This window comes from Halichoerus grypus, chromosome 2, assembly GCF_964656455.1.
Source record: "Halichoerus grypus chromosome 2, mHalGry1.hap1.1, whole genome shotgun sequence".
Taxonomy (NCBI): Eukaryota; Metazoa; Chordata; class Mammalia; order Carnivora; family Phocidae; genus Halichoerus; species Halichoerus grypus.
Window position 1 is genome coordinate 193,341,100 of NC_135713.1, and position 14,225 is coordinate 193,355,324.

The 14,225-nt window shown below is 43.0% G+C and overlaps 1 protein-coding gene across 2 annotated transcripts in view; it reads left to right on the forward strand.

The window, feature by feature from the left end:
* ITGB3 (integrin subunit beta 3) overlaps positions 1–8,631 on the forward strand; it is a 49,305-nt gene extending 40,674 nt beyond the window's left edge. For both annotated transcript variants that reach the window (XM_078065878.1, XM_078065879.1), the window contains 3 exons: positions 3,870–4,036; positions 5,612–8,238; positions 8,487–8,631. In XM_078065878.1, the coding sequence (XP_077922004.1) occupies positions 3,870–4,036; positions 5,612–5,677 (233 nt within the window). In that variant the 3' untranslated portion in view covers positions 5,678–8,238; positions 8,487–8,631. The remainder of the gene's footprint in view (positions 1–3,869; positions 4,037–5,611; positions 8,239–8,486) is intronic.
* Positions 8,632–14,225: the final 5,594 nt, after the last annotated feature.

Consider the following 14,225-nt stretch of genomic DNA (forward strand, 5'->3'; position numbering starts at 1 on the left):
TTGGCCATGAGACATGGTGCTGGGTTTGAGGCACCCACCCAAGGTGCCCTGAACACTGAAAAGAGGGTGCTTGCTCTCAAGGCCCTCTGGAAGCAGGAGGAGCCCATCTATCATACACACAGACCAACTGCAGGCTTGTCACCATGTAACCACAGTAGATTTGCTTGCTTCCCCTTACTACCTCTGTCTCCTTCCTTTCTCTTAAACAAAAGACTAAGCTATGAATCATTAGAAAATATTTTCAAGTACTTATTATATGTCAGGCAGTGGACTCGGTGCTGGGAGGATCACAATAGATAAAGCAGCTGTGGCACTCACAGGCCAGGGGAGAGGTGCATGTAAATCAATAATGACACTGCTGAGGGACAAGGGCTATGTTATGGCAGGGGCTAGACAGGAACTTTTGGGAATGAAGGAACAATGTCTGAAGGCAGAGACTAAGTCAGTTGGTTGCTTGACATTCTTAACAGCTGTAGGAATTTCTTCAGATCTTCCTTCAGACCAGCGTCCAGCAAACTCTTTCTGCAAAGGGCCAGATGTTAAATATTTTAGGCTTTGTGGGCCATGTGGTCTCTGCCATGACTACTCTGCCATTGTAACAGGAAAGCAGCATATATTTAATGCACGAGCCTAAGCATATTTACAAAAACAGATGGCAAGCCACATTTGGCTCCCAGACCATAGTTTGCTGGTCCCTGCTTTAGGAAAGTGGGTCTCAAACTTTTGTATGTTCCCCCTTGTTAAAAAGAACCCAGAGTCCTGAGCCCCGTCCTGCTTCCATGAGCCTCTGTGTTCTTGATTAGTGCTCCCAGCAATTGTGAAACACCCCAATATTTGAGTGCCTCTGTTTTGGACACATCACTTCCCCTAATGAGCCCTCTCAGACCTCCTCTGGCATCCATGCTGCTGATTCGGTTGGGGGCTCAGAGCAGCTGTGCTTCCCTTAGAAGCGCCTTCATCACACCATTAAATTGCTTCTTTCATCACCCATCTCTCTCAGTAGATCACAAGCTCCGTGAACACAGGGACTGTCTTATCTATTGTTATATCCATACTTGGCTCAGTCATCTACAGAGAAGATACTTGATAAACGGTTTTTGAGTGAATTCATAGGACTGATTATTCCTAGGAGACAGGCAGGCTTGTATACCTCTTGATACCTGCTAGGAGGATTTGGGCTGCTTGGAGAAGGAAGGGGGCAAAAGAGGGAAGAATCTCTGCTACACCTGTGTCAGCCAGGGTGTTGCTGGCTCCATGGGTAGAGGAAAGCATGGTGCCCCATCTGTGATATTGTTCACCAGCCTTGCCCAGGGCTCTCACCTTTAGAAGGAAGAAGGGTGGTAAAGAAAGGATATGGCCTTCATTTTCTTTACTGACTCAAGGGAAAGCTAACATGGGAAGGGGAAAGGGAAGAGTCTGGATATGTATCTGTGGATTATTTGGCCATGACCCCCCACACTTTCCCATCTACCTGTGTTAACACATTTCATGGATTTTTCTACACCCACCATATCTGTACCTTTGTCCTTTCTCCTTTCAGAAGGGCGGTATGTTCTTGCTTTTGGGTTTAACATTACTTTACGTCTTTGCTGCAATAATCCTTACTGATGCTTCTGCTATATCACTTACCAAAATCTTTTGGCTTGATGTTCTTAGACTGGATCTCCTTACCTGGAGTTGTGGGGAATAAAGATGGTGATAACCTGAGCTGGTACAAATAACCCCTGGAGGGGGGGTAACTTTTCTGATGTGGACCCCTTCCTCCACATTGGGAAATGGGATCCCAGGCCTACATTTAATATCTTGTTGCCCCGGAATTCCAAGTTCTGCCTCTCCTCTCACCCACCACCTCCAACCATTTTCAGGTGCTCTGGCTTCAAGCAGAATGTAGCACTTGAGGTCCTGGAGTATAGAAGATTATTCTCATTCTCTTCTCTAACTCATGCCCTTGTGGATGCTCTCCCTGAAGGGCTGGACCATTTCAGGGCAGCAGAGAGAGCACTACTAAAGGGCTTGGCATTGGCTGGGTGGTGTTCAGCCTGCGTAGAGTGGGATCCCCTGAGCTGGGTCCTCATCACTCTCACATAGGGTTTCCTGGAAAATACAGTATATCCCATGCAATATTTAGTACATACTTAGGCTAAAAAGTTATTCATTGTTTATCTGAAATTCACATTTAACTGGACTTCCTATACTTTTGTATAATCTGCTAGTCCTACCCAATCTTTCTTGACCTCAGGTCCCCACCATGGGTCCTCATCACTGTGGCTAGGAGAGCTTTCTAGAGACCACCTGATCTTGTCCTCTGCTTCCAGGAAGCCTGCCATCCACCCCCTTAAGGACAATTGCTTAACAGATGCTTTTCCCTGAAGATCTCTTGACATTCTACCTGTCCTGTCCATACTGGCATACAGAATTGAAGAGATTTTACTTTGAGGTTTGAGGGTCAGCCCTATCTTCTAGAGAATTTGTAATTGTTTTTCCCAGAAGAACTAGGACCCTTCACTCCTGGGAACTCAGACACTGGGACCTCAGAGCCTCTCTCCAGATGCTTCTTTAATTATAGACAGGTTATAATTTGGTGGCTTGGGAAAGAGCCAGCTTGGGTTTGTGTTGGTGGTTGTTTTTGGGTCATGTGTGGTGAGCACAGAGTATATGTTTAGAGAAGAAGGTGGGAGACAGTGTGGAAAGTGGGTGTGACCTCCTCTCCAGACCCATCAATACTCATATATCCAAATACCTAATTACATAACACCTGAGAAGTCACTGGAGTGAGGTCACCCATCAGACACCTGTGGTTTATGGGAAGCAGAGCTCTGTGGAGCACACTCAGCTTGGCCTTCAGAAGGGTGACGCACCTCTGTCTGTTTTGGTTGTTGACTGGGTTTGAACAGGAAGTCAGCTCTCAATAGGGTTAAGATTTTAGATGATGAAATATTTTGGGAAGGAGCCCAAAATATTCTCTTTGTTGGCAGGCCTCCTGGTCTCTAAGTGTGCTAACAAGGTCATTAGGTATCCAGCCCTCAGGGATGTACATACCTAAATCAGGGTAACAAACACAAATGCCTACAGGAGCTAGGTACATAACTTAGTGAAAACAGTCAGATATAACAGGAAGGCCAGTAATAATGGTAGCTGATATTTATTGAGCACTGAGTTTGTGCCAGGCAGTCTTCTGAGTTCTTTAAATATATGGAGAAATAGGAAACAGACACCCAGAAAGGTGAAATAATTTATCGAAGGTCCCATAGCAAAGTAAGTGGTAAGCCAGGATTCGAACCCAGGCAGGCTAACTCCAGAGCGCAAGGTAGCATGGCCTCAATAAGTTACCTGTTGCCTCTGTTTAGTGGAGAAAAGAGGATGGTGAGAATTCTGGCAAACTAGAAAATGTGTCCCATCCAATGGGGACAGCTGCTCCTCACATCTCACCAGGGCTGCCCTGTGGGTTCAGTGTTTCCAGACCTTTTGATTTTTTTTCTAAAGAGAAAAAGAAGAATCTGAAATTTCAGGGGGATAATCTCCTGATTATTCAATGTTGCCAACAAAATCAAAATTTTTTATTAAGTTTTTATTTTAACTCCGGTGTAGTTAACATAAAATCAGATTTTTAATGAACACTTACATAGGTTCGATTCTGCCATGGGTGACCTGTTTATGACCTCTGACTTAAACCACTCAGGACAGATTACTGCTGTCTTAAAGATCGACACCCCCTCCTTTAAAAAATTAGTTGGTGTATTTCCTAAGTCCTGTTTCCTTTAGAGAACTTTCTAGTAATTTCTTTCTTGGTCAAGAAGATCTATTCATAGCCAGTTTAAGTGATTCCTGCTACATTCACAACCTCTCTGCTCTGTGCTCTCTCCTGACAGAGTGTCCCAAGGGTCCTGACATCCTGGTGGTCCTGCTTTCAGTGATGGGGGCCATTTTGCTCATTGGCCTTGCTACTCTGCTCATCTGGAAGCTCCTCATCACCATCCATGACCGGAAGGAGTTTGCTAAATTTGAGGAAGAGAGAGCCAGAGCAAAATGGGACACAGTAAGAGGCTGGGCTGGGCATTTTCTCAAGTCATTGGTTTGAGAGCCTCAAGTGGAAGCTGCAGATGCATAGGGTGGCCAGGTTCAGCTAGCCGATAATTTCCCAGTTAGCCTCTGTTCTGGAAATTAGGAGATGGTCCCATTGTCCTTATTATACCTGGAAACCCCACCCGATTCTCTCTCTACCACATAGTGACAACTAGTCATGTCAGTGAGTACTGACTGAACACAGGTAGGGCCCAGCTCTGCTCTGGACACTGATGCAATGAAAAAGAGACTTCTCCAGTTGAAGAAGATAGGACAAACTTGAGAATTCTACACTGAGAACATATAATACATTATATCCTGATGAAGTCCAAAGCATTAAACACAAACAGAAAATTTAAAAAAAAGAGCTAACTTTTGCTGAGGATTCACCATATACTAGGAACTGTTCTAAATGATTTTTAGGTATTAACTTCTTCCATCCCTGTAACAGCCCTAGATAGGAGGCAGCATTATTTTTCCCATTTTATAGGTAAGGAAACAGCACAGAGAGCTTAAGCAGCCTGCCCGATTGTGGGAGGGAATTAAGTTATGATAGGAATTACTTTTTGGGCCAGCCTCTTAAAAAATATCCTTGGGGTGCCTGGGTAGCTCAGTTAGGTGTCTGCCTTCAGCTCAGGTCATTATCCCAGGGTACTGGGATCGAGCCCCTCGTTGGGCTCCCTGCTCAGCAGGGAGTCTGCTTCTCCCTCGCCCACTCCCCCTGCTTGTGTTCCCTTTCTAGCTGTGTCTCTCTCTGTCAAATAAATAAGTAAAATCTTAAAAAAATATCCTCCCTGTAGTTTATTCTGATAGAATTAAATGAAACAATCATCTACTGAGAACTTTCTGTATACTTAATTTTACTCTGTTCTTCTTTGGTTCATCTTCCACATTTTAACTTTTTTCTGGACCTTCCAAATGGCTGTTTGACTCCATGCATGTCCAGGGGGAGGCTTGAGATTCTCTCTCTCTGCCCCTGCCCCCTCCAAATAGGTGAATAAATCTTAAAAAAAAAAAAAAAAGAAAAGAATTTGGGAAACCCAGTGAGGGTTTATTTTTTCTTGCTAACATGACAATTTGTGGGTAGTGCTTGGAGGGATGAGATGAGAACAAATTAAAATTATTTTGAGCAAAAGCTGTCCTCTTGGTTTCAGCTACCACCAGCTACATTTCCCATCTCTGCCCACTTCCCCCAGCATGGTCACAAGGAAGGAAAAATAGGGAGAAGGGCAAAAGAGAGAGTTCAGGAGAGAGGCAAGAAATCAATACTGGCAAAAAGAGATCCTGAAATGTTTGGTGATCCCCCAAAAAGTAATGGGCTGGATTCAGCCCCTTAGAAATAGCAGTAGGATGGCTTTCCATCTTCTCTCTGCTCTTATTTCCTATCCATTCCCATCTTAAGGGTGAATATGGGGTACAATGAGCATTAAGTGGTTCATCAATGGTATATCCCAGAGAAGGGTGTCTTGGGTAGACTTTTCAGACGAAATGTAATCCTTGAGGGAAGGGGAGAGGTGAGGAATTCACTGCTTCTCTGTTCTCTCCACAGGCCAACAACCCACTGTACAAAGAGGCCACATCCACCTTCACCAACATCACCTACCGCGGCACTTAATGACAAGGAGTCATCCTCAGATCACTATCAGGCTGTCCCAGAATTGTGGACATCTCTGCTGTCATGTTTACAGGGAACGATATCTGTGGGGCGAGATTGGGGGCTGGGCGTGGGGTGGTTTGGAAGAACATCAGTTTGTGGAAGTGTGGGTCTCTGTGCGTGTGTCCATGTGAGTGTGCTGCGTGTGGGGGAATGTGTAATTTAAAACTTGTGATATGTCCCAGGTAAGCGGAGCTCCTCAGCCGTCCACAGAATGCCTCCTTCAGGGATTCTTCCTGCTTAACCTGAGGGTGACCGACACAGCTGAGCAGGTGTTCTACATTACCTCAGTGAGAAGCCAGCTTTCCTTTTCCGGCCATTTCTTCCTGAAGAGGAGGGCAGGGCTGAGCCTCTCATTCCAGAGAAAGGGACCTTGACTCTACTATGAGTTCATGGTTCTTGGGCCTGATGCTCAGCAGCTCTGATAGCAACTGCTGGGCTTGGCAGCCTTGTTGTGTCATCTGGGCCTTTATCTCCTTTCCCTTCCCTCAGGCTGAAGGAGAAATCTTGCTAGCAGTTCTGTGGGGAGCGAGGATGGTAGGGCCACTCAGGGGTCATGCATGGCCTGGATGAATGTGCCACGGTCCCCCAGTTCATCGTCATCACCCTTCATATTTGTCTCATCAGCAGCTCCACGCTAGAAGTTCCTTTAGAAGAAGTGCGTCACCCTTAGACCAGCATTGCTTCTTTACCTTCTACTTCCACCCTCCCACTGCTGTAGACATTTGCTACATCCTGGGGATTTCTTTCATGACCAAACACTTTTCCTCCCAGGGAGAGTGCTGTGATTAGAGCCAGAGGTCTGGCCCCACCCTTCAGGCCCTCCGCCCCTGGTCCAGGGCACCTGCACACACCCAACCTGGTGCTTCTGTGTGCTACATCCATCCATCCATGCGGCTGATTGCATTTATCTACCTCTTGGCTGTCCTTGGGTGAAGGAATCGTTCCCATGGCTCTCCGAGTCTGCTGGACATAAATGCCACATTTGGAATGCTGGGTCAGTTGTATCAGCGTGTGTGGCCTATTCTGTGGGCTGGGCAACCTCATTTTAACTCAGTCTTTAATCCTAGAGGCCAGAAGTGCAATTTTATTTTATTTTTCTCATTGGGTCAGCTGAAACCATGATGAGGCTTGCTTAATCTAAAGGAGTATGTATATAATCACACTTGCATTATATTTGTAACTTTATTTGGTGGTGAGGAAGAAGAGTGTTAAAAAAACAAACAAACCCACACAGACTTGGACTGGATACACACCCTCCCACTTGGCGTCATTCCTAGGCAGGTGCTGCTCTGTCACTGGGTCTGTAGGGGCTCTCTCATCCTGGAAGCCTGTGGGGATGGACCCATGGGCATGCCGGGCCTTTTCTGAGGAGGTGGGATACAGGCTGTTCCTTTTTCCTAGCCATAGCTGTTTGCTCTGTTGGTATTCACCTTAGTCTAACCACCCTTACCCCCATTCCATCAAGAAAAAGGGAAGGACCTATAGAGAGTGGTCTGATGATCAGAAAATCTAAGTCCTGGCCTCAGTGTTGCAGCTAAGGAATCTTTAACCTTAATTAAGGCGAGTCTCTTCTTCTCCTTGGGGCTCAATTTTCTAGTCTGGAAAATGATAGGTTTGGACCGGTCACTCTAAAAGGTCTGTTTTGGTGTTGATATTCTAAGATGCTGGGACTTCCCGTGGCATCAAGCATGGAGTTAAGATTCTGTGAGATGTTACTGTTTGTTGTTTTAGTTGGGAGACCTGAGAGACCTGACTTTGGCAAGAGCAGATGTCATTCCACATCACCTTTCTCAACAAAAGAGCCTCATTCTATGCTCTCTCAGAAGCCCTTCCCCGACGTTTGTTAGCAGTTACATCTCCTGATGTAGCACTCAAGCTCCACTTAGCTTATGATTTCTTATTTCACTTTGTACACATTTGCATCCACGTATAAGGAAAAGGCATCTATAAAAGTAGCTGAAATATGTATTCTGTATCTGTGGGTTAACATTGAGAATAAGCTTTTGGAATTAGGAATGGGGCAAATGACTGAGCCTTGTCTCATCCACGGATTACCTTTTACTGAAGGGGATGGTAGTATAGTCGAGGGTTGAATCCAAGAAGTTTCAAACCTAACTATACCTTTTGCCTACTGAGACAAGAGTCCATTAGAGTAGTAGTTGGACATTTTCTTTAGATAAGATGGTTTATATGAAGAAATTGTATCAAAGGAGGAAGAACATATTTAAAAGATAAAAAAAACGGTAGGACTCTTGTCTGAGCTTCTGGAACAAGGCTTCTAAGCCTTTGTCTGTATGTGGGGGAACCTGTTCACAAGATAACAAAGTGCAGTCAGTTCTGGCCTCATGTAGGGTGAACATCTAAATAGTATTTTGGCATTGGCACGGCCCCAAAAGGTTATTCATGCTCAGCTCATCTGGAGATAATTTATGTCAATCTCAGGGTCCATGGACAGTAACGGGAAGCTTTGAACATTCCTGACAAGTTGTCACATAAGGAGTCAGTTCTTGGGCGCCTGGGTGGCTCAGTTGGTTAAGCCACTGCCTTCGGCTCAGGTCATGATCCTGGAGTCCCTGGATCGAGTCCCGCATCGGGCTCCCTGCTCGGCGGGGAGTCTGCTTCTCCCTCTGACCCTCCCCCTTCTCATGCTCTCTCTCTCTATCTCATTCTCTCTCTCAAATAAACAAATAAAATCTTAAAAAAAAAAAAAAATTTAAAAAAAAAAAAAAAAAAAAAAAAAAAAAGGAGTCAGTTCTTTACCTCTCAGATATTCTTAGACCACCCATGATTTCAAGATACTTCTCTTTGTTAAGTATTCCTGGTTGAAATGACTTAAGTGCCTTCCTGACTTCCCAACCACCCCCTCTGTTTGAGTTGTGCAACAGTGAATTAAATGTGCTTTCCAAAACGAATTGACCTAAGGCTGCCCAGTTCTTCCTGTGTTGTACTTTCTGTTTTCTTTGGGTGAAAAGAGTAAGTGTCATTGCCTCAAAAATGATTATTTTAGAACAAGCATGTTTCCAAATGTAACCGAGGGATGACTGCTATGGGAACCGAAGTTCGGTCCAGAACCCAGAGTTTTTCTTTAGACTTTAATAACATTTTCAAAGTCAGTAGGTTATTACGCTCTAAGAGTTAGAGTTGTTTTGCTTTTAATTGGGGATTTTTTAGAACTTGTGCAACCTCAATAGAACAGACTGTCAGTTTAGCTTCGGTTTTGTTTGCAGGAGGCATAAATCGGTACAATAAAGGCTTAATGGCAAATTATTTCCAGGATCATTTAAATGCCCAACTTTTATTTAAGGAATTAGGTCTCAGAATGTGGTCCCAGGACCAGCAGCCTCTGTATCATATGGGAATTTTTAGTTTACTAACATTGTTGGTAATGAAAATGCAAAGGCCACACCCCAGAACTACTAACTCAGAAAACCTGAGAGTGGGGCCCAGCATTCTCTTTCAGTAAGCCTTCCTGGTGATTCTATGGCATACTCCAGTCTAAGAACCACTGACATTGGGGCGCCTGGGTGGCTCAGTCGTTAAGCGTCTGCCTTCGGCTCAGGTCATGATCCCAGGATCCTGGGATCGAGCCCCGCATCGGGCTCCCTGCTCCGTAGGAAGACTGCGTCTTCCTCTCCTACTCTCCCTGCTTGTGTTCCCTCTCTAGCTGTGTCTCTCTCTGTCAAATAAATAAATAAAATCTTAAAAAAAAAAAAAGAACCACTGACATAAAGAGTCACATACCTATCCTTCTGGCTTAATAAGTTTGCAGTCAGTCAGTTCAGTTACTAAAAATTATGAACAGAGCTTGGCTGGTAGATTAAGAAAACCAAATATCTACCCACATAAAATGAAAATCTACTTTTGATCCATTTTCCAAGTTAAGTGATCAAAGGCTTCTTGGGTTCACTGTCAGCCACCAATTCCCATGAAAAACTAAAAGAAGTAATAGATCAAAATCACAGGGAAAAACAACAACTAACAGGATCCTTGGCAGGCATCTAAGAAGAACTTTTACTCACAGGGGATGGGATCAATATCTTCATTATTTGCACTATCATTCTATAGGATAAGACTTTAGAATTTGTAACTTCACTTTGCTATTTAAAATGTACTGAGCCTCGACAGTGTGGGATTGAAGTTACTTTACAGGACACTCATAATCTTTGCCTTTGAGTCTTGCATTCCTTACATAATGTACATTTTTAAAAACACATTATAGTGCATGACATCATAAAAAGATTACGTGAACATAGACTGAGTCCTTTTATGGTGAAATTTTGTAAGAGTCACTGTGTTTTATTTATGTCATGGCGACTGATGACTAAATGTCTGGATGAAAATGGAGGACTTTCTGTGAAAATGAAATAAAAATCTGTATGTCAAATCACATTAGTAATCCCCCAACTCTTGGCCTCTGTAGTCTGAACTCTATAGTAGGAGCCACAGTGCACTCATTTTTCACACTGATGTAAGGAAACAATAGCATATGCTTTGCATGGAAGCCATTTAATACTTGTTGAAAAATAATTTCTATTTGGCTTTGTAATATATTTCTGGAAATACATATTTCTAATTTTTTGTAGTTTGACCGAAGCATACAAGGAAGTAGTTTTAAATCCTTGTGATAGGGGTTAACTATATTGTTTTTTTTCCTACTTAAAAGTCTTATTTTATCCTGTTTTTTAATATGAATTCAATTAATTAACATATAATGTATTATTGGTTTCAGAGGTACAGGTCTGTGATTCATCATCTTATATAATATCCAGTGCTTATTAAATCACGTGCCCTCCTTAATGCCCATCACCCAGTTACCCCATCCCCCCACCCCCTCCCCTCCAGCAACCCTCAGTTTGTTTCCTCTGATTAAGAGCGTCTTATGGTTTGTCTCCCTCTCTGGTTTTGTCTTGTTTTATTTTTTTCCTCTCTTTCCCTGTGATCCTCTGGGGGTTAACTATATGGTTAAATAAAAATTTAAAAGCCCACTTAATGTGGCTACCCAAGAATGGTTAGTATGTGAAAAGAAAATTGTCAGGAACATGATTGTGTTCCCTGCAACTGCTGTCATAGCGAGGTCTCTCCAATCTCTTACACAGAGGAAACAATTTCCATCAGCTGTGTATTTTCTGACAATGCATGCTTATAGAATATAAATCTAGAAATCAACATTTAGGAAATTTAAGAGCCTTTAAGCAAAATCTCCCCAGTAAATTATTTTTTTTTTAAAGATTTTATTTATTTATTTGACAGAGAGAGACACAGCGAGAGAGGGAACACAAGCAGAGGGAGTGGGAGAGGGAGAAGCAGGCTTCCCGCCGAACAGGGAGGCTGATGTGGGACTCGATCCGAGGACTCTGGGACCATGACCTGAGCCGAAGGCAGATGCTTAACGACTGAGCCACCCAGGCGCCCCCCAGTAAATTATTCTTTATTATTGTCCCTGAAAAGAACTTTGTAAGAAAAAATTTCACCATTCATTGTGGTTTATGTAATATATTAGTTGGGTTTTCCTGTGACTCATACACAATTGGCATGATTCTTTGGAGAGAGCAGAGTGCTGGGTGTGTAAATAGCATTTGGTGGCCAATGAAACTACTTTGTTAAGAAAAAGGAAAAATGTTGATGGACGTATGCTAGACTTTGCTTTTCCCGACTCTTATAATCACCCATTGTGACAGAGGTTGCTAATTGTGCCCCACTGTTTTCCCCTTCTCACATAATATTAGAACTCCTAATTTTCAGTTGGACACATGGCTGTCCAGAATAAATCCTGTTTCCTAGCCTCCCCTGCAGCTAGGTGTGCCATGTCCATCTCAAAGAAGTGAGATGTAAATGAAAGAGGTGCATACAACTTCCAGTAAATGCTACTTAAGGGAGGGAGCATGCCTTTCTTCTCCCTTCCTTCTTCAGGAAGGCTGGAATGTAGAGATAATAGCTAGAATTTAAGCAGACATCATGGATCAGGATGTGACCTAAGGGATTATAGTAGTTATCTATTGCTACATAACAAATTACCCCACAATTTATTAGCTTAAAATAGCAAACACTATCTTGCAGTTTCTGTGGCATGTCAGCTAGCTTCTCCCTAAGTGGGTAATCTAAGAGAGAGCAAGGAGGAAGCTGCAATGTCTTTTATGACTTAGGTTTTTTTTTTTTTTTAAGATTTATTTATTTATTTGAGAGAGAGAGAGAATGGCGGAGAGGGGTAGGGGGAGAGGGAAAGAGAGTCTTAAGCAGACGTTGTGTGGAGCACAGAGCCTGACATGGGGCTTGATCTCATGACCCTGAGATCATGACCTGAGCCGGAACCAAGAGTCAGTCCTTTAACCTACTGCACCCCTATAACTTAGTTTTTTGTTTTTAAAGATTTATTTGAGAGAGAGAGAGAGTGTGCAAGTGAGCATGAGCAGGGGAGGGGCAGACAGAGAGGGAGAAGGAATCTCAAGCAGACTCCCCACTGAGCATGGAGCCAGATGCAGGGCTTGGTCTCAGGACCCTGAGATCATGGCCTGAGCAGAAATCAAGAGCTGGACACCCAACCAACTGAGCCACCCAGGCACCCCCATGACTTAGTTTTGTGTCATATTATCACTTCTGCCATACTCTATTCATTGTAAGTAGTCTTCTATATCCAGCCCACATTCAAGAAGAGTAGACTCGATGCCATCTTTTGAAGATAACAAGCATTGAAGTAGATAGAATTGTTGCCCCTGCCCACCCCCGTCCCAAGGATATCCACATTCTAATCCCTAGAACCAGTGAATATGTTACCTTGCATGGAATAAAGGATTTTGTTGGTGTGATTAAGGACAGAAACAGGGAAATCTCATGGATTATCTGGGTAGCCTTAATATCATAAAGGTTTTTATAAGAGGAAGGTAGAGGGTCAGAATGAGAGTAGAAAATGTAATGATGGGAACAGGTCAGAATGAGGTGGCCATGAGTCAAGAAATGCATATAGCTCCTGAAGCTGAAAAAGGTAAGGAATAGATTTTCCTCTAGAGCCTTCAGGAAAGCAGCCTTTGATTTTAGCCCTGTAAGACCAATTTTGAACTTCAGATCTCCAGAAATGTAAGATCATAAATTGTTGTTTAAGCCACTAAGCTTGTGGTAATTTGTTACAGTAACAAGAAGAAACTAATATACCAAAGAATTTGTGGACATATTTTAAAACTGCCACAGTCCATCCTCTGGTGACAAATTATTTATAGTCCTTCCATACGCAAAATGCACTCACCCCTCCCAAGACCCCAGAGTCTTAACTCATTATAGCATTCACTCAAAATTCAGAGTCTTGTCCTCTAAATAGGTCTTGGGGCAGACAAAGCTTTTTGGATATATTTCCTTATATTCAGCCACTTGAGTACAGTACCTCTCAATTTGAAGTCATACAGAAAAAAGCTATATGCTTCCTTCCTACAACAACCAATGTAAAAGTTAGGGTAACTACTACAGACACTCCTGTTCCAATAGTCAGAAAACAGGAGGTTCACAGAAGTCCCTGGTCCACAGCAGGTCACTGGGTACAGGTTTATAGTTCCACATTCAAGGCCTGGGAATAATTTTTCATGGATTTTGGTTCCACCCTCTAGGCTCTTGGTTTTACGCCGTAAGTCATTTTTCTATTAAAGGTAGCATGTGTTTACATCTAAGTAGTTTTCTCGGCCTGCTTCCTGCTTACAGAACTTGGGGGCCAAAAGGCCTCTTTCCTTTTTGTACTTGGACTCTTTCAGCCCAAGCTAGCAGGGTTTCTGACAATACAATAGTCTAAAAAATTACGAATCTCCTGTGAATCTTTTTGGGTTTCAGTCCATTAGATAGGAGCCCTATCCATAAATATCTTTGAGCTAAATCTTTTTGTACCTTGGGCTTCTGCAGAAGGACAAAAGCCTTAAGCTTCTTCGAAGTCGTATTATTTGAATGAGAGGATCCAAGAAGCATAACCTTAAAATCTTTACAGAGGTTTTTGTCTGATTGAAGGGTACTCTGTCATACCTCCCTTAAGCTGCCACTGGAATGAAAGCCAGTGGAGCAATTAAATAGAAGATGGTGTGCCTGCGAGCACTGGGTGTTATGCACAAACAATGAATCATGGAACACTATATCTAAAACTAATGATGTAATGTATGGGGATTAACATAACAATAAAAAAAATTAAAAAAAAAAAAAAAAAGAAGATGGTGTGCCTGCAACTGTGTAAACAATTATCTTGCCTCCCAAGTGGCTATTTCTGAATCTCCTAAATGTGAGAAATAAAAGTCTATCTTGCTTAGGCCACTATTATTTAGGGATTTTCTGTTACTGGTAAAAGAATCTCATACTAACCAATATACTCTTGGTGCTACTTTGGCCGGGGCGGGGGGGAGGGGGGGGTGTCTGTGAAACCTACTAATACAGAAACTAACTTGTCAATAAATTCAGTACTAAAAACCACAAGTGTTCAATATTTGTGAAGCATCCACAATCTGTTGATCAACACACAGACCGAAACCATTATAATCCTTAC